Raw genomic sequence first — 21,071 nt, 5'->3', positions numbered from 1 at the left:
AGATACACTACCCATCTGGCTATACAATTTCCATCCGCAACATGTAATTCATTCGAAATTCAAACAAATTTATTTATATTCATATAATGTATAAGTTCAACATAATTTTATTACAAATATGGTTATAATATTCAGATTTCTGAATATGTACCAAGTTATGTGTCATAATGTACAAAGATGGCAACACGACAAATGCTCCGTCGGCGGTTGCTCTAGGCTTTATTTCATCAGGGATGTGAGGTTGGGGTTGCATTTGGTTTGGGGGCTGGGTTTGTGCTTGGTGTTGGTGTTAGGTGCGGTGTAGGTTTCTTGTCCGGGGTTGTGATCGGGAGTTTAATTAATGTATTGAATTGCCCCACGGAGTAGCCGGAGTAGGTGTCATAGAAGCACAAATATACGTTCTATGTACAAAACGAATTGAAATTTACTACCAAAATGTTATTACGCAAATGTATTACGTGAAATTTAACTTTTTCACTGATGTATACTTTGTTTTTGTTTTTTAAACTGCAATTCAGCTCTCAAGCCGCGAATGTTTTTTGAATGAATTAAAGCATTTTAAATAAACAATGACAATTCAATTTATGACACTTATGTACAGTCTGTTGGGTATTATACATTCAAAGTTTATATTTTGTACATCTGTTTGTTCATTACTTTAATATTTATTATTCATTCATGTTTTTCGTTATTGTTTCAGGTATTCATTGACTTTTATCTACTCAAACTTGCGGTAGGTACAACAATAAAAACGAGGGTTGCAACTTGTTTAATTGAAATAGTTCGATTCTTCTGCTTCGAATTATTTTTTAAGCAATAAAATGAAATATGAAATTTGGACATTAAATGATTGACCATAACTAATATTTTTGGAGAGATTACAGTTTTATAATGTATAACATTTGCTCCGGCTGTAATAAATGGACTTTGTTATAATTGCTAACATTAATTGAAGTTCTATATCATGTAACTTACCAAAACAGAAATCAAAATCTACTCTTTGAAAGAAATCACGCTCTGCATGCAATTCTTGTCATAATTATTATTTTAAAAAACATAGTTGAAATTATGTATGCGGTGTTTGAATACAAGTTTTAACATTGCAATATACACAATATGGTTCGGATAATGATAATGAAGGTTATGTCTATTACTGTTCTCAACCATTCAGGTAATTGATTAATAATTCAATAATTCAAATAACTTTATTTCTCATGCAAAACATAATACAAGAATAATAAAATCACAAAAACTATACAATGAAACTACAAATATAATGTAAAAAAAACACAAGAAAAGAGGAATTAACTTGAAGTAGAGCTTGTTAAAGTGTTTAGTTCCTCAAATGCTGTTTTACAATAAAATATGAACAAAGTATGTTTAGAAATACATGTATCATCAAATGTAAAATGCAATATAAATAAATCAACTAAATTTCCCGCTTACGACGCCTTACGTCCACTGCGGGATGCTTCATCAGGCCGACTATACCAACAGAGACCGGTCGGCCCGATGAAGCATCCATGAGCGAACCTGGAACGTCGCAAGCTATTAGTTTGTTGGTAGTAAACTTGGCTTGATGAAGGTTCTCTAGTTATTCCTTATAAGCTGAATGCTGTCTGGGGAACATCCATTATGATCTTTAGGAGGAAAAGGAGCATTATTTTCTCCGGGAATGGATCAATGAGAACGAGTTGAGAAATCAGATCTTCTTCTTCCAAGATGGTGGATTCCTCGTCGGGTTTTCCACCAGAAGATACCAGAGGGGCTATCTCAGATAAATCTTCAGGTAGGACTTGCATGTCATGACTGGACGATTGGTCAGCAGGTTGAATGCTACTTACATTGGTCATATCATCACCAGCGTGAATTTCTTCAGTGGACATGTCTTCAGAAGTCACTTCAGATGCATCCAAGTTCTGTCTACTGCTCTCCGGTGATTTGTCGGGATGTTGACTCCTACTTCCATCTGTCAAGTCATCCTGGGTTTTGGAAGCCATGTCTCCTGTATGCCCATCTCGAGGAGTGTGGTCGTTACTTGCTGTAGCTTCCTGAAGGACCTGGGTGTCAGTGTGTCCTTTGGTCTGGTCCTCTTTTAGAGAGGTCTCATCTCTAGCAGAGAGCTGCTCATCATTGACATCTTCTTTATCATATTCAGCATCGATCTGTTCTTCTACTACACCTAACCGGCAGTAAGAAAGAAAACAGGTAATTGGTTTATTTCTCAAAACACATCGAATTGATTTATTATGGTTGTGTAGAACTTATCGCAGTGAATTTCAAATTTCTTTTATTTTTATGTTCACCAGGTAGTAGATGAGAACTTGAAGTTAGTAGCAAGCATCTGTTAAGCTTTTTATTCGTGAGGAAAATGCTAACTGAAAGTTGTACCTAAGCTCTTTTTAAGTATCTTCTCTCTGCATTACGTCACCTTAGTATTTATATCAACAGTGTAAAAATCTGGAAAACGAATCTGCTTCAGAAAATTCCGTCAATCTGACTTTAATCACATTGGCCGTATTGTATACCGAATAGAACAGCATGTTGCTGAAGTGTTGAATGGGGTCCTCTATTAGAAAACTACAATTGTTCTTAATTAAAATATACGTTACCTTCGCTGAGATACAGGTCTACAAGGTTGACCAACTTGGCAGCTTGCAGTGCCTTCGTTAGCTCAATCCGTTCATCTTCCCTGGACACACCTTCTCTCCATTGTTTCAGCATATGACGTGTTCCATCACTTGTAACACGGTTGAACTTCACATTGGTCATGAGCGCTCTCTGTATATCACCATGTAGGATTCCCAGCTGACCAGCAAGGCTGTCGATCTTGGCTTCATCGTAAAGATCGTCAGCTATCTTTGTTAAGATGTCCGCAAACTCATCATCTGGGGGCTCCTCTCTAGAATGGTAAAAAAGACAAACACGTGGCGGTCAGAGAACGTAGTTATGATGGATCAACTTTAAAATTAACACGAATCTTTACTTAGGTGAAGAAAAAAAACGTCAAAATAAGTTCTTTCGGTAATGAGACTATAAAGGATTATGTTATATTATAACTCTAATCAAGAGTAACATCTTCTATTTATTTTATTACAGAACGTTTTTATTGTTAAAGTCAACCTAAAGCAGTTGACTGACACAAATAAACACAGGCACAGCGGAGCACCCCGATTTGCATATCATTAGCGGCCCGTTCTATTTGAATAACCAACGGACATCTGCGTGAATCCGAACATGTGTGTGCTAGAATGTCAAATCTTAAAATTCGCGTTGCGCCTTTATTACTGCCAATATCGCTATGAAACTTTCCATACTAACTAAAATTATTATGAATTTTATGTCAGTGAAATAAATACGAAATTCCATGGAATAAAACTCGAGATATTAATGTGTTTTGAGCTTCGCCCCTCGAAAAACACGACGTCTACTTTATAATGCGATGACCCTATCAAGCAATGCACGAAGTAGAGACTTGGTATGAATATTCATTAGGGTTAAATCCATACATGGGCGAAATTTTCGCTTCTCCGCTGTATTTTTTTTGGTTATAACGTTCTTTTTCATGGGGCTTCATTTTTAAAAGTTGTAGTCAGCGAACTCATTGAACATGACGTCATCGATCTCAGCGATGTACTGCGCATGCGTCTTAGGCCCAGTGCATGCCAGATCGAAACAGCTGAGCCATTAGCGTGCACGTGTGCAGTCGGCTGGCAAGACATGTATAGCCAACGCACACGCGAGGTTCAGACATGACACACATTTGAATGTATGGGACTGGTCTAACAATTTTGCGACAACGAAGGATTATTTTTGTTCGATGAGATTCGGACATTGGGGTATGTTTTTCTCTGAGACGACCCTATCAAGCAACTATGAAAAGAGATATTTCACAAGGATTGAGATTATTAAATTTTCTTTCTGTTCATACGAGGCAATTCTTTCTCGCTCTAAAAGAAATGGTGAATTTTACGGTGATTTTGTATCTCATTTTTTTCGTTTTTGTTCGTCAAAACTATCCCTTAAATTTCACATTTTCTGTGCATCAATAACTCTTTTTATACACACGAGTGTCTTGCAAATTTATTAAATACTCGATTTAGTAGCTTTGATTGGTGATATTCATCACATTAATGAAGAATTTGTCTTCGAAATTTGTTTACTTTTTTTCGCATCGATCGGTACACAATTGTTGATTTTATGCAAATGATGTTTACACGGACGAGAGTCGATCGCACGGTAATTGGGGTGCTCCGCTGTGCCTGAACAGCGAGCCCATTAAGAGACAATGCTCGACATGCTCGAATTATTACAGTTTATTTAATGCAGCTAAGATTTTCATTTCTTTGTTAATGAGTTTCAATCTTTTATTCACTTCTGCTTTTACATAATCACAGGTGGTCACGGAATTTCTAAACATGATTTTGAATTCATAGAACATAAGTGCTGCCGTACTTTTATCACTGTTACTGACCGTCTAGCACCACTTATTTTACTCAACCAAGTACATTCCGTAGTAGTGTTGCAGTCACTATAAGAGAAATAATGCGTTCATTGTCAATTTTTCATGTAAAGAGAAAAGATATTTCATCTTACCCTTCTTGGATTGTATCACTCCCCAGTCCTCCGGTTGAATTATCCTCAAATGATGATGTGCCTGTCATGAAGGAATGAAGTCAGTTTGAATGAGAAGGATTAAAACAAAAATTAATATACAAATTTGGAATGTTCTCTATCGTTCACTGTATCGGTATTCTAAGTAATTTCAAACTTTAAAAAGATAGCAAAAATGGGGAAGGGAGCTATAAAGACCATATTGGATTTGATTAGCTTCACATTATACATATTTAAAAAAAGTAGCAACAAATTGGCTTGGACGTATATAGTATAATGGGTTTTTTTCTTAAACTTTTAAAGGAAATTGAGATCGGAAAATAAAGTCTTACCACTCTGAGCTTGTTTTCCAGAAGCCCCCCAGCCCCAGGGAATGAAACTCCATTGATGTGTCTCTGCTTTCTTCTTCTGCTCTGCTGATCGTATCTCACTTTCTAGTTGAATTTTGGTTCTCAGCTTCCAGGCCTCACGCTTAAGTTGCTCCAAAAGCCCTTCCTTAAAGTCATGCTCCTTCTTCCAGCTTAATTCTATTGACCGATTTTCTTTATCTCCCTCTCTTGCTTTCTTTAATTCTTCAACTTGCTGTCTTAGAGTCGTCTCGTTTCGCTCTTTCTCCTCGAATTTCGTCATCATTTCTTCGTTGTCGGTCTCTAATCGGTCAACCTGACGTCTTGCCTTCTCTTCTATTCCCTGTAAATGTTCAGCCATTGTTTCGATACGCAGATCCTTTGATTGTAGTTTCTTTTCATATTCCATCTCCCTATGCTTGTACGTCTCCATCATCTGTTTCGCTCTTTTCTCGTTTTCCATCACTGCCCTTTCACTATGTTCATGCCTTTCTCGTTCAACCTTCATGGTGCCTTGTAGTCTTTCTTTTTCACTGACTATGCTTGCGCGACTTGCACGGGACTCGTTGAGTTCCTGCTCTAAGTCTGTAATCCTACCTCGGAGTAACTTCTTTGCTTCTTCTTCTTCTCTAATGTCTTCTCTGTGTCTCTTCTGGGCTTCTGTGACATCCTTTCTCCCTTGTTTCAATAACCACTCAAAGCGGGGAAAAGAATAAAGTTGTATTAAATCAGCAGATATCCATTCGTCACCTTGTTTCAGGCATCCATGGAGGAGGAGAAGCGACTGCAACGGTTTCTCATCAAAGCGATTGCCACCAAGGGGAGGTACGTCATAGATGTCAGTGATTCCGAGCTTTTTTAGTTGTTTTTTTGCCTTCTCCATGTCTTCACTTTGCCAGGTAGTTTCCATGGCACATATAGGGACGTGACCTATCCAAACGAAAACAAATCAGTTCAATCGAAAGTAGTCATTTAATCGTCTCATGACTTCTATGTACCACACATTTGTCACCTAATCCCTTTTTTAGAAGGGGGGGGGGGTATTTTTACACCAGAGTAAGGATCCAATCTGTTCATTTTTCATTCACATCTGTGCTTTAAAATATTGCCATTAAACGTGATGTATGTGCATAGAGTATACCACCATTTCCAAGGGTTGTAAATAGAACTGGCGAGCGAGAGAAGGATCGACGAAGACAGAGGGGGGAAAGAGAAAAGTGATAAAGAAAAAAAACTGCAGAAGAACCGGAAAAGGGAGTAAACATAGCCGTAGTCAGGAGATAAAGTTGTAATCACATGGGCCTATTATATAATAATACAGGCCTACACAAAAAGAGGAAAGAGTCAGCATGCATGCACAAGGAAAGAAAAGGTATTTAATTTACAAATTGAACCGACGAAGGGCGTGTTAGAGTCCACGATATCATCATGATCGAAATTGATGAGGTGCAATTAAGGGCTTGAATACATAATGGATAATATAAAAAAAATATGATAAGTACTTGATTTTAGGTTCATATTGCATGAATTATGGTTGTTTCCTCGATTGTTTTATGTCCTAGTCATAACTGTTGAAAAACCATTCGTCCATTTTTGTAATAAATACGGTGGTTTATATCACTGCATTGTGTGTATCAACAGTGCAATTGTTTATTAATTTACAATTGTTTAAAGATACTCGTCCTACCTATAGTGTAAAGGATTATGGGCAAATGGGTATAAAAACGTGTTGAAGATCTTTAAAGTTGTATTCGTGATATACAGAAATGGATGAATGATTGCTATCTCAAACTAAATGACGATAAAACAGAATTTCTCTTTTTAGGCTCCAGACAACAACTTTCCAAGATTGTTATAACTCATATAGGTGTTGGTTCTGTGCACATTGCTCCTTCAGATAAGGCAAGAAATGTTGGTGTCATTTTCGATACAAGCATGTCTCTTGATGCAAATGTTTCAACATGTGTGAAAGCTGCCTATTATCATCTTCGTAATCTTCGTGCTATAAGGAAATTTTTAACCCCCAAACCACTCAACAATTGATTCATGCTTTTGTAACATCTCATCTCGATAACTGTAACTCTCTCCGTTATGGACTTCCTAAATACCTAATTCACAAACTACGAAGGGTTCAAAACGCAGCTGCCCGCCTTGTCACTAAATCTAAACGTTCGACCCATACTACTCAAATACTCAAGAACCTTCACTGGCTTCCAATAGAACAGCGTTTCAAATATAAAATTCTACAACTCATCTACCGTTCACTAAATGGATCTGTCCCTGAATATATTTCCTCTCTTCTTAATATCTCTTCAAGTTCTCGTGCAGGTCTTCGTTCCTCCAATTCAACAAATGTAATACAATTAAGAACAAAGAGGAGTTGGGTGACAGAGGTTTTATAGCTACTGCACCCCGGTTATGGAACTCCCTACCCCATTCAATAAAAATGTCAGCCAATCAAAATTTGTTCCAAAAAAACTTGAAAACCAATCTAATGTCTGAATTCCTTAGTAGTGTATTTCACAATCTGATTTAATTAACGATGTTTAATTATATTTAATTATGTTAAATTATTGTCGTTCTCTGTATCTTCTCATGTAATTTCTTAAGTTGAATGTATTTACCTTGTTAGGCGCATTGAGCATCTCTTGGGGTGGATATGTGCGCATTATAAATGTTGTTGTTATTAGTATTAAAATTTATTAAACTCACCTGTAATGCTCTTTATTGTCTTGATCCTTTGTTGGTACAAGGCGAAAAGAGACGGTCTAATAAAAAAGATAAAATGAACAGATTCAAAATCGTCATTATCTCGTGGTGATAATTAAAGAGGTAATGATAATAAAATGCACACAATTTGATTTTCAACCCACCCCTACCTAGGGCCACCTCAAAGAAAAGACATTGTTGCTGATTTTCCTTGCCACATTGCCCCGAGAATGTGTTTATTTCGGTCCGCGGTATCAGAACGATGTCACGCGCCCTCAAGCGCCGTAATTAATGACCGTGAATCCTTCATAATTTCGATATTATAGATGTAAAGATATCAAACATATTCGGGCAAAATGCTGTGAAATTCGGGTAACAGAAATAAGGAGAAACATTATAAAATCATGTTTGAATGGACGAAAGTGATAAACAGTGGCGTATCTAGGTATTATTCTGCTAGGGGCAAACAAAGACATTGCCCCCCCCCCCTTCCAAAACGAATCCGCATTACTATACAAGCGAATGAGCAGTATATATATTGATTTCAATCTCCAAAAACACAATTTATTTTACCCATATAAATATTTCAAAGGCACCATCTACTGCAGCCATAAGCGTTCCAGCATTACCCTGCGATTACAAAAATGGTAGTCGATTTCAGTCAAATATGTATTGCCCGTGTGAATATGGAGAGCGAGAAGATTAATACTCACGGAACTAACAGCACCACACATCCGACCTTCCCGGCAAGGTCTCGTATATTCTCTTCGTCTAAACCTGGTAGAATGGTAAAAGAGAACGTATTTGATACATTGTGCATGATGAACCTTTTTGATACTATGAACATGATATTTAGCCTACATTCAGAAGTAGAGAAAGAACATAAGTAGACAAGCGTGTGCATGCAATATGCCAGAATAACACAAATTAATGAATTGTTTGTACAATAACATTTAATGAAACCATACAAAATATGTGGGAATTTTGTAAGAATTGCAGTGCGGACAATAATGGTACAATTCTAAAACCCTGAATAAAAAATCCATAACGACATCAACAAAATGAAATGATGCATCCATATATTATCACTTGTTGAGCTTCATGAAATTGAAATCGTATTTGAGAAAAGCTTGTTATATGGCGCCTTTAATCCCTATGTTTTTTTTAGAAAGAAAAAATGATTTAATTTTTCTCAGTTCCTTTTGATAATGTTAATGTCGTATTTGAAGATATGACTGTGTCCAAAGACATATTTCTGCAATTTCAATACACACTTGTATGCTCGTGAAAACTACCCTGCTAGGTAGCATCCTAATTAAATATATCAGACATGAAGTTAATTTCACGCCAAAAATAGGATCATCGCGGGGTTTTGTAAAACCGCCATAATTGAATTGAATTGAATTTATTTTCTTCTACAAAACAAACAAATCAATTATTGTTTACTACAACTTCACAAACACGCAGCTGGGTATACATTCTGTCATTTTGGGCACGTGGGCATGAGTGTTATCTAGAGGCATTGAAGAACAAAATAAGAAATACAGATTTTGTTTCATCCGACATATTTAGAGAGTTTAAACATTCTTTGCAATGCTAGTTTATTAAGGACAAAGGGTAATTTGCCAATGCAATTCATTATTTTACCGAAAACCTACCTAAGCCCTTTTACACTTTCAAGGATCGCATCACGGATCATCCCGGATCGTCGCTCCGGGATTATCCGTGTTATCTCCGGCATTACCGTGTATACACCAGGGAGGCATCAGGCGTGATCCTTGGCGTACCGGCATATCCGGGGAAAAAATTAAGCTTGCTTAATTTTTCATCCCGGAGTTCACGGATGAAACAATCCGTCCTCTTCCCTGTAGACACCGTGTACCTCCTTGTAGCCGCCGAATACATCCGGGACAGTCCGTGTAGACACCGGGAGGTCGGTATTAACACCGGTTTCATCCGGGTTTGAAATTCCGTATATCAAATGAGCGCCTACAAGCTCAAGTCACCCGTCAACATTCCGGAGATATCCCAATAGACAAAGTACACCTCCGTGTAAGGACCGTAAAAGTACCCAGTAGCCTCCGTGCTCTTCCTTGAAATCTGTGTTAGCTCCGTATGTGTTTCCGGCGTGGTCCGCGTTGCTACCTTGTCTGTCCTTGGAGACACCGTACTTGCCCGTGTATACACCCAGTTCGGAACGTATCCACACCGGCATCGAGAAGAAATCGTGGTGTCGCACGCCGGAAAACCCCGGATTAAGATCCGGGATGATCCGTGATGCGATCCGTGAAAGTGTAAAACGGCCTTAAGGGTTAATGAAATAGCTTTTATTCCAACGATACATGTTCATAGTTGAGGCGTAGTATCATTTCGGACTTACAACAAACACAAACAAAACAACATATCCCTTTTTTCAATATACAAACCTAAGCCAAAAGTCTGGATGACGTATATAGAATCGGTGAGATATTCCTCCTGATCCTCAGTAGATGTTTGACGTTCATCAGCAAGCTTGCGTGGCTCTACGTCTCCATAAAGAGCGTGTCTCAGGGCAGGGACTATGTTGTACGCATACCTGGACACACCTATTGTACCAATAACAAGCTTATCAGGAAACACCACTCGTTCATCATCACAAGGTACAGCCTTGCCTGGTTTGTACGACAAGATTTCATGTCGTAATTCATCTAGCTTCCCTTTCCTAATCACCGAGCTGGAAGTAGCCATCTTTGTACAGATTTCGCTCTGAATACGCGCACAAACACGTTACACGCTCAATGGTATACAGATTTATCGTAAGTATGTTACATAGTAGGTCTAGTTAGTTATTACTTGGTGCAGGAAGTTCTTTATAAGGCACGTATCATGCCTAACAGGAGAAACGGATGAGCGATTTTAATGAATGACCAAAGGACCTTTGACTTGTGGTATGAAATATAAAATTTGTATTTGAATCGCGTACAGTAATCTGCCTATACACTGCCTTCATGCTCACGCGCACATGTTGCAATAGTTCTCCCCATGTTAATGGTGGAAGCACAATATTCCACGCTAGTTTATATCCATCATTACAATGTTTGAGCCTACCATCATCATATTAAACCCTATGATATAGATATGGCTATTTTTGAGGTTTCAATCATTCTTATGCATCATAGTCAGACCAAATTAACCATCAACATCGAGGAGAGGGGACTATGATGTTTCATATATTACTGTATGATGTCTTATGTACGGTTTGGTCTCTATACCTGAGACTATATTTTGCTCGGCATATTGAGGAATTGAATCGAATTTACTAAATATTGATATTTAAAACAAAATATATATTACAATCTATACCTTTCAAATAGGGTTGGGTTAAAAGGTAATTAATGTTTTTCTTTTCACTCAAAAGACATGCATGTCCCTAAGTTTTTGCTTTAAAAAGAAAACCCAACATACTATTAGGTTCACTTCTTATATTAGCGAGTGGCTATACCTTTCATTGACAGCATATTATGATAGGCTAATATAGGCTAAATGTCACATTTTGCAGTGAATCATCATTAGCCTTTTTATGTGGAGGCGGAAAACATTACAAGTAATGGCAAACAAAGACAAACCATTGTCACATTACATGAAATTGGGAAAACCCAGAGCGGGGGTAGAAAAACAATTGAACCAACTCGCGCGTGCAGAAGGTACACCGTTCAAAGTGCCGCCCTTACAGGTGTGGATTTGCCAATTCTATGAGTAGGCTACATACAGATTGCATTGTATACAATTACAACCACTGTACCCACATAGAAAGGCAACGCTAATGCGTATTGACCGTTAACACTGCACTACGTGTAAATAGGCAGCATTTAAATACATGAATAGTAAATACACTCATAACACACAGATGCACACAATCATGCCGATGCGGTTGATCGGCAAGTGGCAAGTTTGTAGTAGACACACAATTTGCATTTTAAAATTATTCTATCTAACATCTGAACAAATTGTATTTTACTGCTATTTAGGTGTCATGAATTGTCACTAAAGTACGGATTTTTAGTGAAATTAGTTGGGTTTTGTACAGTGGTGTTTGAATGTTGAGAATCAATAGCACAGCTTTTAAAACACAGCCAGGATAGTTAAGCATTTTTGCCCCCCCCCCCTCCCCACAAAAAAAAATGCCCCCACCCCATCCAAAAACAAAAGCAGTAAAGGAGTAAAGATAGTTTGTATTTTGTTAACCCAAAAGAACATTACAATAATAAAAACCTGAATTAAATCACACACAAAATTCCATTCAAAGAAAAGGAAAGTTAACGGGAATTAAATTTCCCGTTACTCTGAATACTTTGAAAAACGTTACGCGAGGCAGGCATGTAACGTGTAAGAGATTTTTCTTCTGCCCCCCTCCCCCTTCCAAACGTTTTTGCTCATTACGTCACTGCCCCTGGTGAGCCCCTTGGATTGTATGCCCCCCCCCCCATCTCAAACTGCTTCCGGCGCGCCTGTGTGTGACTGTACCATGCACACGTTATTTACGATTTGTGTTACAGAATCTGGACTATTCGATTTTGATCATCTCTACCAAACCAAAGCAATGCGATCTCCACTTGCTGCCACCCGAAGATGTCATGAACCTTATTAGGGACTTTTAGATTTGCACAACGACAATGTGGATTGCTACGATCGACTTCCCTTTAATGTACTGCCATGAATGGACGTCACACGTATCAGTCCACGCAGGCGCGTACGCAGGACTATTACGACGGTGACACGACATTTGCTCCTGCGACAATTGCTCCGGGCTTTATTTCGTCTAAGATGTAGGGTTAGGGTTAGGGTTTCAATAGGGTTTTATGTTAGGTTTAGGGTTAGGTTTAGGGTAGGGTATAGTGTTGAATCCAGGGTTGAAGTTAGCCATTCGATTAGTGTATGAAATTTACAGCGGAGCAATTGTCGCCGGAGCAAATGTCATGGAATCATTACGACGCCAGGCGAAGGCTGAGCTGGTGAGCGTAATTGTTCGTTGATAGCGCCATCTTCGGCGGCTTGAATCAATTGTCATCATCATCATCATCATCAACTTCAGGTGGCGCTGTAAAGCGCTGCTATGGTCTTCACGAGAGCACGCCATGCAACCCCATGCAACTCTTTCACCTGCCATTTGTGTTGCACCTTTCATTCCTTGTCCAGACACTTTCTTGATATCATCAGTCCAAAATATTGGTGGACGACCTCTACCCCGTTTTCCTTCGACTGCTCCTTGCAGTATTTGCTTCTCAACAACTTCAGATCTCCTAACAATGTGCCCCAAATAGTTTAGTTCTCTTTCCATGATTCCCCTTCTGATGGTCAAGTCTGTTTTAATCTTGTCCAGGACCCACATATTTGTCTGTTTATCTTTCCATGACACCTGCAACAGCCTCCTGTACCACCACGGTTTAAAGGCATCAACCATCTTTCTGTCATTCTTTGTCATGGCCCAGGACTCACTTCCGTATTAGTCGCAATAGAAAAAGAAAATGTTCAATTGTAGGGAATAATTATAAGGATAAGGAACCGGCCAGATTCTGGAAATTTTATTTTTATTTTAAAAGTTATTTTAATGTTCATCCAATGCACACAAAATAATAACAGAATGATTTTATATAAATATTTTGTCATAATATTTCAAGATATTGGAGTTACATTACTTTAACATGAAATTAATATATAATAACAAATCTCAACTTTCCATTTTTACATCTCAAACTATTACAAATGCATAACAGCATTATAAGCATTGTACGTATACAGTGTATTTACTAATTATCACTTTCTCTCTCTCTCTCTCTCTCTCTTTCTTTCTCTCTAATCTAGTCTCTTCTCTCTCGCGTTCCATTTTCCGTTCTTTTTTTCTCTTTCTTCCACGCCTTTTTAGGCGTTTTCTTTGTTTTTGTCGTTCTAGTACTTCTACCTCCCTTTTCATTTGCAATACCCAGTCTTTACATTGCTCCGTCATCTTTTATAGCACGCTTATCCTTGTTGTTTTACGTTTGCTCTTAGCAACTCTTGTACCCCTTTGTCAGGTTTCCAAGAACGCTGGTTTTTAATAAATTTGCTTTACTGGACAAAAGATCTAAGCAGAATATTAATGTTTTGTTTTTCCAACGAATATTTCATTATTTCTTCCTAACTTAACTATTTATGTGTTCATCTATTTATCTATTTATATATCTATACATCAAATCTATCTATCTATCTATCTGTATATCCCTCTTTCTATCTTTCCATCCATCTATCTCGATATAATAATAATAATAATAAAAACGTTACTTATAAAGCGCTTACCACCGAAGTCTCTAAGCGCTATACACACAAAATAGACTGATATACAATTACATCTTATACAAAACTAAAAATGCAAATAAACCTACAAATTACAATACATATGGAATACACATCAAAGTGAACAGAGTTAATTAATCATCGAACGCAATTTTGAATAAATGTGTCTTGAGACTAGTTTTGAATAGGTTAACGGTTTGACAGTTTTTTACATTTAAAGGTAATCTGTTCCAAAGTTCAGCAGAAGCTTTGCGAAAGGAGCGATTACCATAAGAGAGAGTTGACACAGAAGTAGATACGAGGTTTAATTGTGAAGAAGACCGTAAATTGCGTGAGGGTTTGTGTATCCAACTATTTTATCTATCGATCCCTCTCTTTCAGTTGATCTCTTTATCTATCGTATTATTTATTTATCTTTCTATCTACATTTCTATCTGAGTTTGAGTTTGAAGCTTGAATATTTAAACAAAAAGCACATTAATATAACAATCAGTTGTGAACGTTTAACATTGAAAGGATAAATAGGACCAGAAAATAGCATTTAAAGCTCTCTTCTCATGGGAACAAACATGTGATCGCTAATCTTTCTTCCTCTTCCCACTATGAATATGACTGACAAAGAAAGCGGACAAAATATACAGTTCCTCAGGTAGACAAAGGAACATCCCTTCACTGCTATTATGTAAAAATGTGTAGAACAGGTGTCACATGCATATTCACCTTTTCACATAATAGCAGTGAAGGGATGTTCCTTTATCTACCTGAGGAACTGTATATTTTGTCCGCTTTCTTTGTCTGTCATATTCATAGTGTCCACCTCCTACCCTTTACTTCCTCTGCCTCTACTCTCCTCTCCCCCTCTCTCTCCCCCTCTCTCTCTCTCTCTCTTTCTCACTACCTCTCACTATCTCCCTCTCTCTCTCACTCTCCCTCCCTCTCTCTCACTCTCTCTCTCCCTCTCTATCTCTCTCTCTCTCCTCATGGGAACAAATATGTGATTGCTAATCTTTTCTCAGTCTCACTATTACCTTTTCCTATCCTTTCTTCCTCTTCCACCTTCTACCCTTTACTTCCTCTTCCTCCTTCTACTCTCTCTCTCTCTCTGTCTCTCCCTTATATATCATACTGATGTTTTCACAATCTTGCAAATTGCCAAAGCCTTAAATGTATAATTTGAAATGTAATTTGTGAATAATAACAATCATTGGAGCAACTGAATCTGATTTAATTGTGCAAAATCTTGTTTGCTTCTTTATTGATATATCGATCCTTACCATGCCAGCTTTTAACCATGTTTTTATGCGATCCATGTTTTTATTTGAAAATCATTTGTATACACCACCGTACCTTTTAATACTTAATTGGTCCAAAGACGAAACAAAATCTGCATTTTACCTACAAAGTATAATTTGTTTAATTCATTGTAGCATCTATTTGATTATATAATTCCCAGATTTGGGGTCGTGGTTGAGTGGTTACGTCGCCGAACTGTTGATCACAAGTTGGGGGGTTCGAGTCCCGCCGCGGCACTAATGTCCTTTGGCAAGACATTGATCTACATTTGCCACACTCAACCCAGGGGATGTAAATGGGTACCTGGCAGGAATCGATTCCTTGAAATGCTAGAGCGCTGTAATGGCAGCACAGCTAAAACCGCGTTTACTAATCTCCAAGTTTAGAAGCGCTTAGAGACTTAATTGTGATAAAACTTAATTGTGTAAAAGCTGAGTATTATTTTTATTGGTTTCTGTTATTGTCTATATTTATGTTATTAAAACAAATACACTACCCATCTGGCTGTGCAATTTCCACCACAACATTTTATTCATTCGAATTTCAAACAAATATATTTATATTCATATATTGTATAAGCTCAACATATAATTTTAATGCAAATATGGTTATAATATTCAGATTTCTGTATGTACCAAGTAATCTGCCACAATGTACAGCGATGGCGACATGAAACATGCTCCGGCGGCGGTTACTCCATGCTTTATTCATCAGGGATGTGGGGTTGAGTTTACATTTGGGTTGGGGGCTGGGTCTGTGCTTGGTGTTGGTATTAGGTGCGGTGTAGGTAATTTCCTGACCAGGGTTGGGATCGGGAGTTTGATCCATGTACTGAATTGCCACACGGAGTATTTGTAGTCGGAGCAGGTGTCAAAGAAGCACAATTATACGTTATATGTACAAAACGAATTGAAATTGTACTACCATAATGTTATTACGCAAATGTATTACGTGTAATTTTACTTTTTCCACTGATGTATACTTTGTTTTTGTTTTTTAAACTGAAATTTTGCTCTCGGGCCACGAATGTTTTTTTAATGAATTAAAGCATTTTAAATAAGCAATGAAAATTAAATTTATGACACTTATGTGCAGTTTGTTGGGTATTATACATTCTTCGTTTATATTTTGTACATCTGTTTGATCGATATTTTAATATTCATCATTCAGTCATGTTTTTCGTTATTGTTTCATATACTCATTTACTTCTATCTACTCAAATTGGCGGTAGGTACAAAAATTAAAACGAGCGTTCCAACTTATGTAATTGAAAAAGTTCGATTCTTCTGCTTCGAAATATTTTTTTAAGCAATAAAATTAAATGTGAAATTCGAACATTAAATGATTGACCATAACTAATATTTTTTGGAGAGAAAAAAGTTAAAAAATATATAAACTTTGCTCCGGCTGTAATAAGTGTCTATTGTTATAATTGCTAACAATAATAGAAGTTCTATATCATGTAACTATCCAAAAGAGAAATCAAAATCTACTCCTTGAAAAAAATCACGCCCTGCATGCCATTCTTGTCATATTAAAAAAAAAACATAGTTGAAATTATGTATGCGGTGTTTGGATACAAGTTTTAACATTGCAATATACACAATTACTGCTCTCAACCATTCAGGTAATTGATTAATAATTCAATAATTCAAATGATTTTATTTCTCATGCAAAACATAATACAAGATTAATTATATCACAACAACTATGCAATGAAACGACAAATATAATGGAAAAAGCACGAGAAAAGAGGAACTAAGTAGAGCTTGTTAAAGTGTTAGTTTCTCACATGCTGTTTTTACAATATAACATGAACGAAGTATGCTAAGAAATACATGTATTATCAAATTTAATAAAGAAATCAACTGAATTTTTCCCGCTTACGACGCCATACGTCTACTGTGGGACGCTTCATTAGGCCGACTATATACCGACGGGTCTTTGAATGGTTTATCAGAGAAGGGCAGTTCTTTCCTGACGTTCCCTGACCGGAACACCAAGTTCACGGGTCAAGAATCATATGGCATTAGAGACCGGTCGGCCCGATGAAGCATCCAGGAGTAAACCTGGTATCGTCGCAAGCTTGGATTTTTGTTAGTAAACTTGGCTTGATGAAGGTTCTCTAGTGATTCCTTATAAACTGAATGCTCTCTGGGGAACATCCATTATTATTCTTAGGAGAAAAAGGAGCATTATTTTCTCCGGGGATGTATTAATAAGAACGAGTTGAGAAATCAGATCCTCTTCTTCTTCCAAGATGGTGGATTCCTCGTCGGGTTTTCCACCAGAAGACATATCTTCAGGTACGTCTTGCATTTCATGTATGGACGATTGGTCAGCAGGTTGAATGCTACTTACATTGGTCATATCATCACCAGCATGAACTTCTTCAGAGGACACGTCTTCAGAAGTCACTTCAGATGCATCCAAGTTCTGTGTACTCCTCTCCGATGAGTTGTCAGGATGTTGACTGCTACTTATATCTGTCAAGTCATTCTGGGTTTTGGAAGCCATGTTTCCCGTATGCCCATCTCGAGGAGTGTGGTCATTGCTTGTTGTAGATTCCTGAAGTACCTGGGTGTCGGTCTGTCCTTTGGTCTGGTCCTCTTCTAGAGAGACCTCATCTTTAGTAGGGAGCTGCTCATCACTGACGTCTTCTTTATCATATCCAGCATCGATCTGTTCTTTTACTCCACCTAACCGACAGTAAGAAAGAAAACAGATAATTGGTTTATTTCTCAAAACACATCGAATTGAATTATTAAGATTGTGTAGAACTTTTCACAGTGAATTTCAAATTTCTTTCAAGTTATGTTTATGTTGACCAGGTAGTAGATGAGAACTTGAAGTTGGTAGTAAGCATCAGGGCCCTGTTTCACAAAACTTGTCATCCGTGACACATGACAGTTTTTGTTATAAGCTACTGAAATCCTTGCTTCTGATCGGTTAACAGTAGATTTGTTCCTGGTTTTTATTATATGTCATTGGAAAAAGGCTTTGTGAAAGGGGTCCCTGTTTGGCCTTTTTTCGTGAGGAAAATGCTATCTGAAAGTTGTACCTAGGCTCCTTCTCTCTGCATTACGTCACCTTAGTATTTATATCAACAGTGTAAAAATGTGGAAAACGAATCTGCTCCAGAAAATATCGTTAATCTGACTCTAAACACATGGGCCGTATTGTATACCGAATAGAACAGCATGTTGCTGAAGTGTTGAATGGGGTCCTCGATTACGAAACTACAATTGTTCTTAATGAAAATATACGTTACCTCCGCTGAGATACAGGTCTGCAAGGTTGACCAACTTGGCAGCTTGCAGTGCCTTCGTGAGCTCAATCCGTTCATCTTCCCTGGACACACCTTCTCTCCATTGTTTCAGCATATGACGAGTTCCATCACTGGTAACACGGTTGAACTTCACATTGGTCATGAGCGCTCTCTGTATATCACCATGTAGGATTCCCAGCTGACCAGCAAGGCTGTCGATCTTGGCTTCATCGTAAAGGTCGTCAGCTATCTGCTGTAATATGCCTGCAAACTCATCATCTGGGGGCTCCTCTCTAGAATGGTCCCGAGAATGGTAACAAAGACAAACATGGGGGCGGTCAGAGAACGTAGGTATGACGAATCAACTTTAAATTAATACAAAATAATCTTTACTTAGGTAAAGGGAAAATAAGTTCTTCCCGTAATGAGACTATAGAGGATTATGTTATATTATAACTCTAATCAAGAGTATCATCTTCTATTTGTTTCATTACAGAACGTGTTCATTGTAAAAGTCAACCTTTTGCAGGTGAATGACAAAAATAGACAGCGATTTCATTACCATGCTCAACATGCTCGAATTATTACATTTTATTTAAATTCATTCAAAGACTTCACTTTCAACTCAAATCCCTGTAGACTGGAATGTAGCTCAGATTTTTATTTCTTTATTAATGAGTTTCGATCTTTTATTCACTTCTGCGTTTACATTATCACAGGTGGTTACGAAATTTCAAAACATGATTTGGGATTTATAGAACATAAGTTTTGTCTTTTTACCACTGCTATTGACATTCTAGCACCTCTCATTTTACACACCAAAGTACATTCCGTAGTAGTCTTTTCACTGTAAGAGAAATAATGCGTTTATTGTCAAAATGCTATGTAAAGAGTAAAGATATTTCATCTCACCCTGCTTGTATTGTATCACTCCCCAGTCCTCCGGTTGAATTATGCTCAGATGATGATGTGCCTGTCATGAAGGAATGAAGTTAGTGTGAATGAGAAGGATTAAAAAAAGAATTTAAGATACAAATTTCGAATGTTCTCTATCGTTCACTTTATCGGTATTCTAAGTAATTTCAAAGTTTCAAAAATGGGATAGGGAGCTTTAAAGACCATATTGGATTTGAAAAGCTTCACACTATACATCTTTTAAAAAGTAGCAACAATTTGGATTGGACTTATATAGTATAATGTTTATTTTTAAAACTTTTACAGGAAATTGAGATTGGAAAAATTAAGTCTCACCACTCTGAGCTTGTGTTCCAGAAGCCATCCAGGGAATGAAACTCCATTGATATGTCTCTGCTTTCTTCTTCTGCTCTGCTGATCGTATCTCACTTTCTAGTTGAATTTTGGTTCTCAGCTTCAAGGTCTCACGCTTAAGTTGTTCAACCTGACGTCTTGCCTTCTCTTCTGTCACCTGTAAATTTTCAGCCATTGTTTCGATACGCAGATCCTTTGATTGTAGTTTCTTTTCAAATTCCATCTCCCTCTGCTTGTACGTCTCCATTATCTGTGTTGCTCTTTTCTCGTTTTCCATCATTGCCCTTTCTTGTTCAACCTTCATGGTATCTTGTAGTCTTCCCTTTTTCTCTGACTATGCTTGCGCGACTTGCACGGGACTCGTTGAGTTCCTGCTCTAAGTCTGTAATCCTACCTCGGAGTAACTTCTTTGCTTCTTCTGCTTCTCTAATGTCTTCTCCGTGTCTCTTCTGTGTTTCTGTGACAACCTTTTTCCCTTGGTTCCATAACCGCTCAACGCTGGGTAAAGAATACAGCTGTATTAGGTCTGCAGATATCCTTTCGTCACCCTTCTTCAGGCATCCATGGAGGAGGTGAAGCCACTGCAACCGTTTCTCATTTGAGAGATAGGCATTAGTGGGAGGTACATCATAGATGTCAGTGACCCCGAGTTTTTTTAGTTTATTTTTTGCCTTCTCGATGACTTCAATTAGCCCTGTAGTTTCCATGGCACATATAGGGACGTGACCTATCCAAAAGAAAACAAATCAGTTCAATCGAAGAAGTCATTTAATCGTCTCATGACCTCTATGTAACCCACATTTGTCACCTAATGCCTTCTTTTAGAGGGGGGGGGGGGCATATTTTTACACCAGAGTAAGGATCGAATCTGTTTATTTTTCATTCACATCCGTGCTTTTAAATATTGCCATTAAACGTGCTGTATACGTGCATAGAGTATACCACCATTGTATAGGGTTGTAAATAGAACTGGCGTGTGAGAGAAGGATCGATGGAGAGAGAGAGGGGGGGGGGGGAGACAAAATTGATAAAGAAAAAAAACATAAAAGGGAGTAAACATAGCCATAGTCATGAGATAATTATACATTTACAACTATGAAAATGAAAATTTGTCACATGGGCCTATTATAATCATAATACAGACCTACACAAAAGAAAAGGTATTTCATTTTACAAATTGAACTGACGAACGGAATTGATAAGGTGCATTTAAGGGCTTGAATACATAATGGATGATATAGAAAACTAAGATAAGTATTTGA

At 37.6% G+C, this 21,071-nt stretch overlaps 1 protein-coding gene across 1 annotated transcript; it reads right to left on the bottom strand.

Annotated features, from left to right (window-relative positions):
• Positions 1 to 1,302: 1,302 nt before the first annotated feature.
• On the bottom strand, positions 1,303 to 20,056 carry LOC105438183. Its single transcript, XM_030978912.1, has 4 exons — positions 19,792 to 20,056; positions 19,453 to 19,513; positions 18,544 to 18,833; positions 1,303 to 2,182 (listed from the first exon to the last, which is right to left on the bottom strand). Exons 1-4 carry the CDS (start codon positions 20,054 to 20,056, stop codon positions 1,602 to 1,604), a joined length of 1,197 nt encoding a protein of 398 aa, XP_030834772.1. The 3' UTR covers positions 1,303 to 1,601.
• Between the last annotated feature and the right edge of the window lie 1,015 nt (positions 20,057 to 21,071).

This window comes from Strongylocentrotus purpuratus, unplaced genomic scaffold (genome assembly GCF_000002235.5).
Source record: "Strongylocentrotus purpuratus isolate Spur 01 unplaced genomic scaffold, Spur_5.0 spur5_scaffold_1, whole genome shotgun sequence".
In the NCBI taxonomy this organism is placed as follows: Eukaryota; Metazoa; Echinodermata; class Echinoidea; order Camarodonta; family Strongylocentrotidae; genus Strongylocentrotus; species Strongylocentrotus purpuratus.
This window is presented reverse-complemented; position numbering and strand designations above follow the sequence as displayed.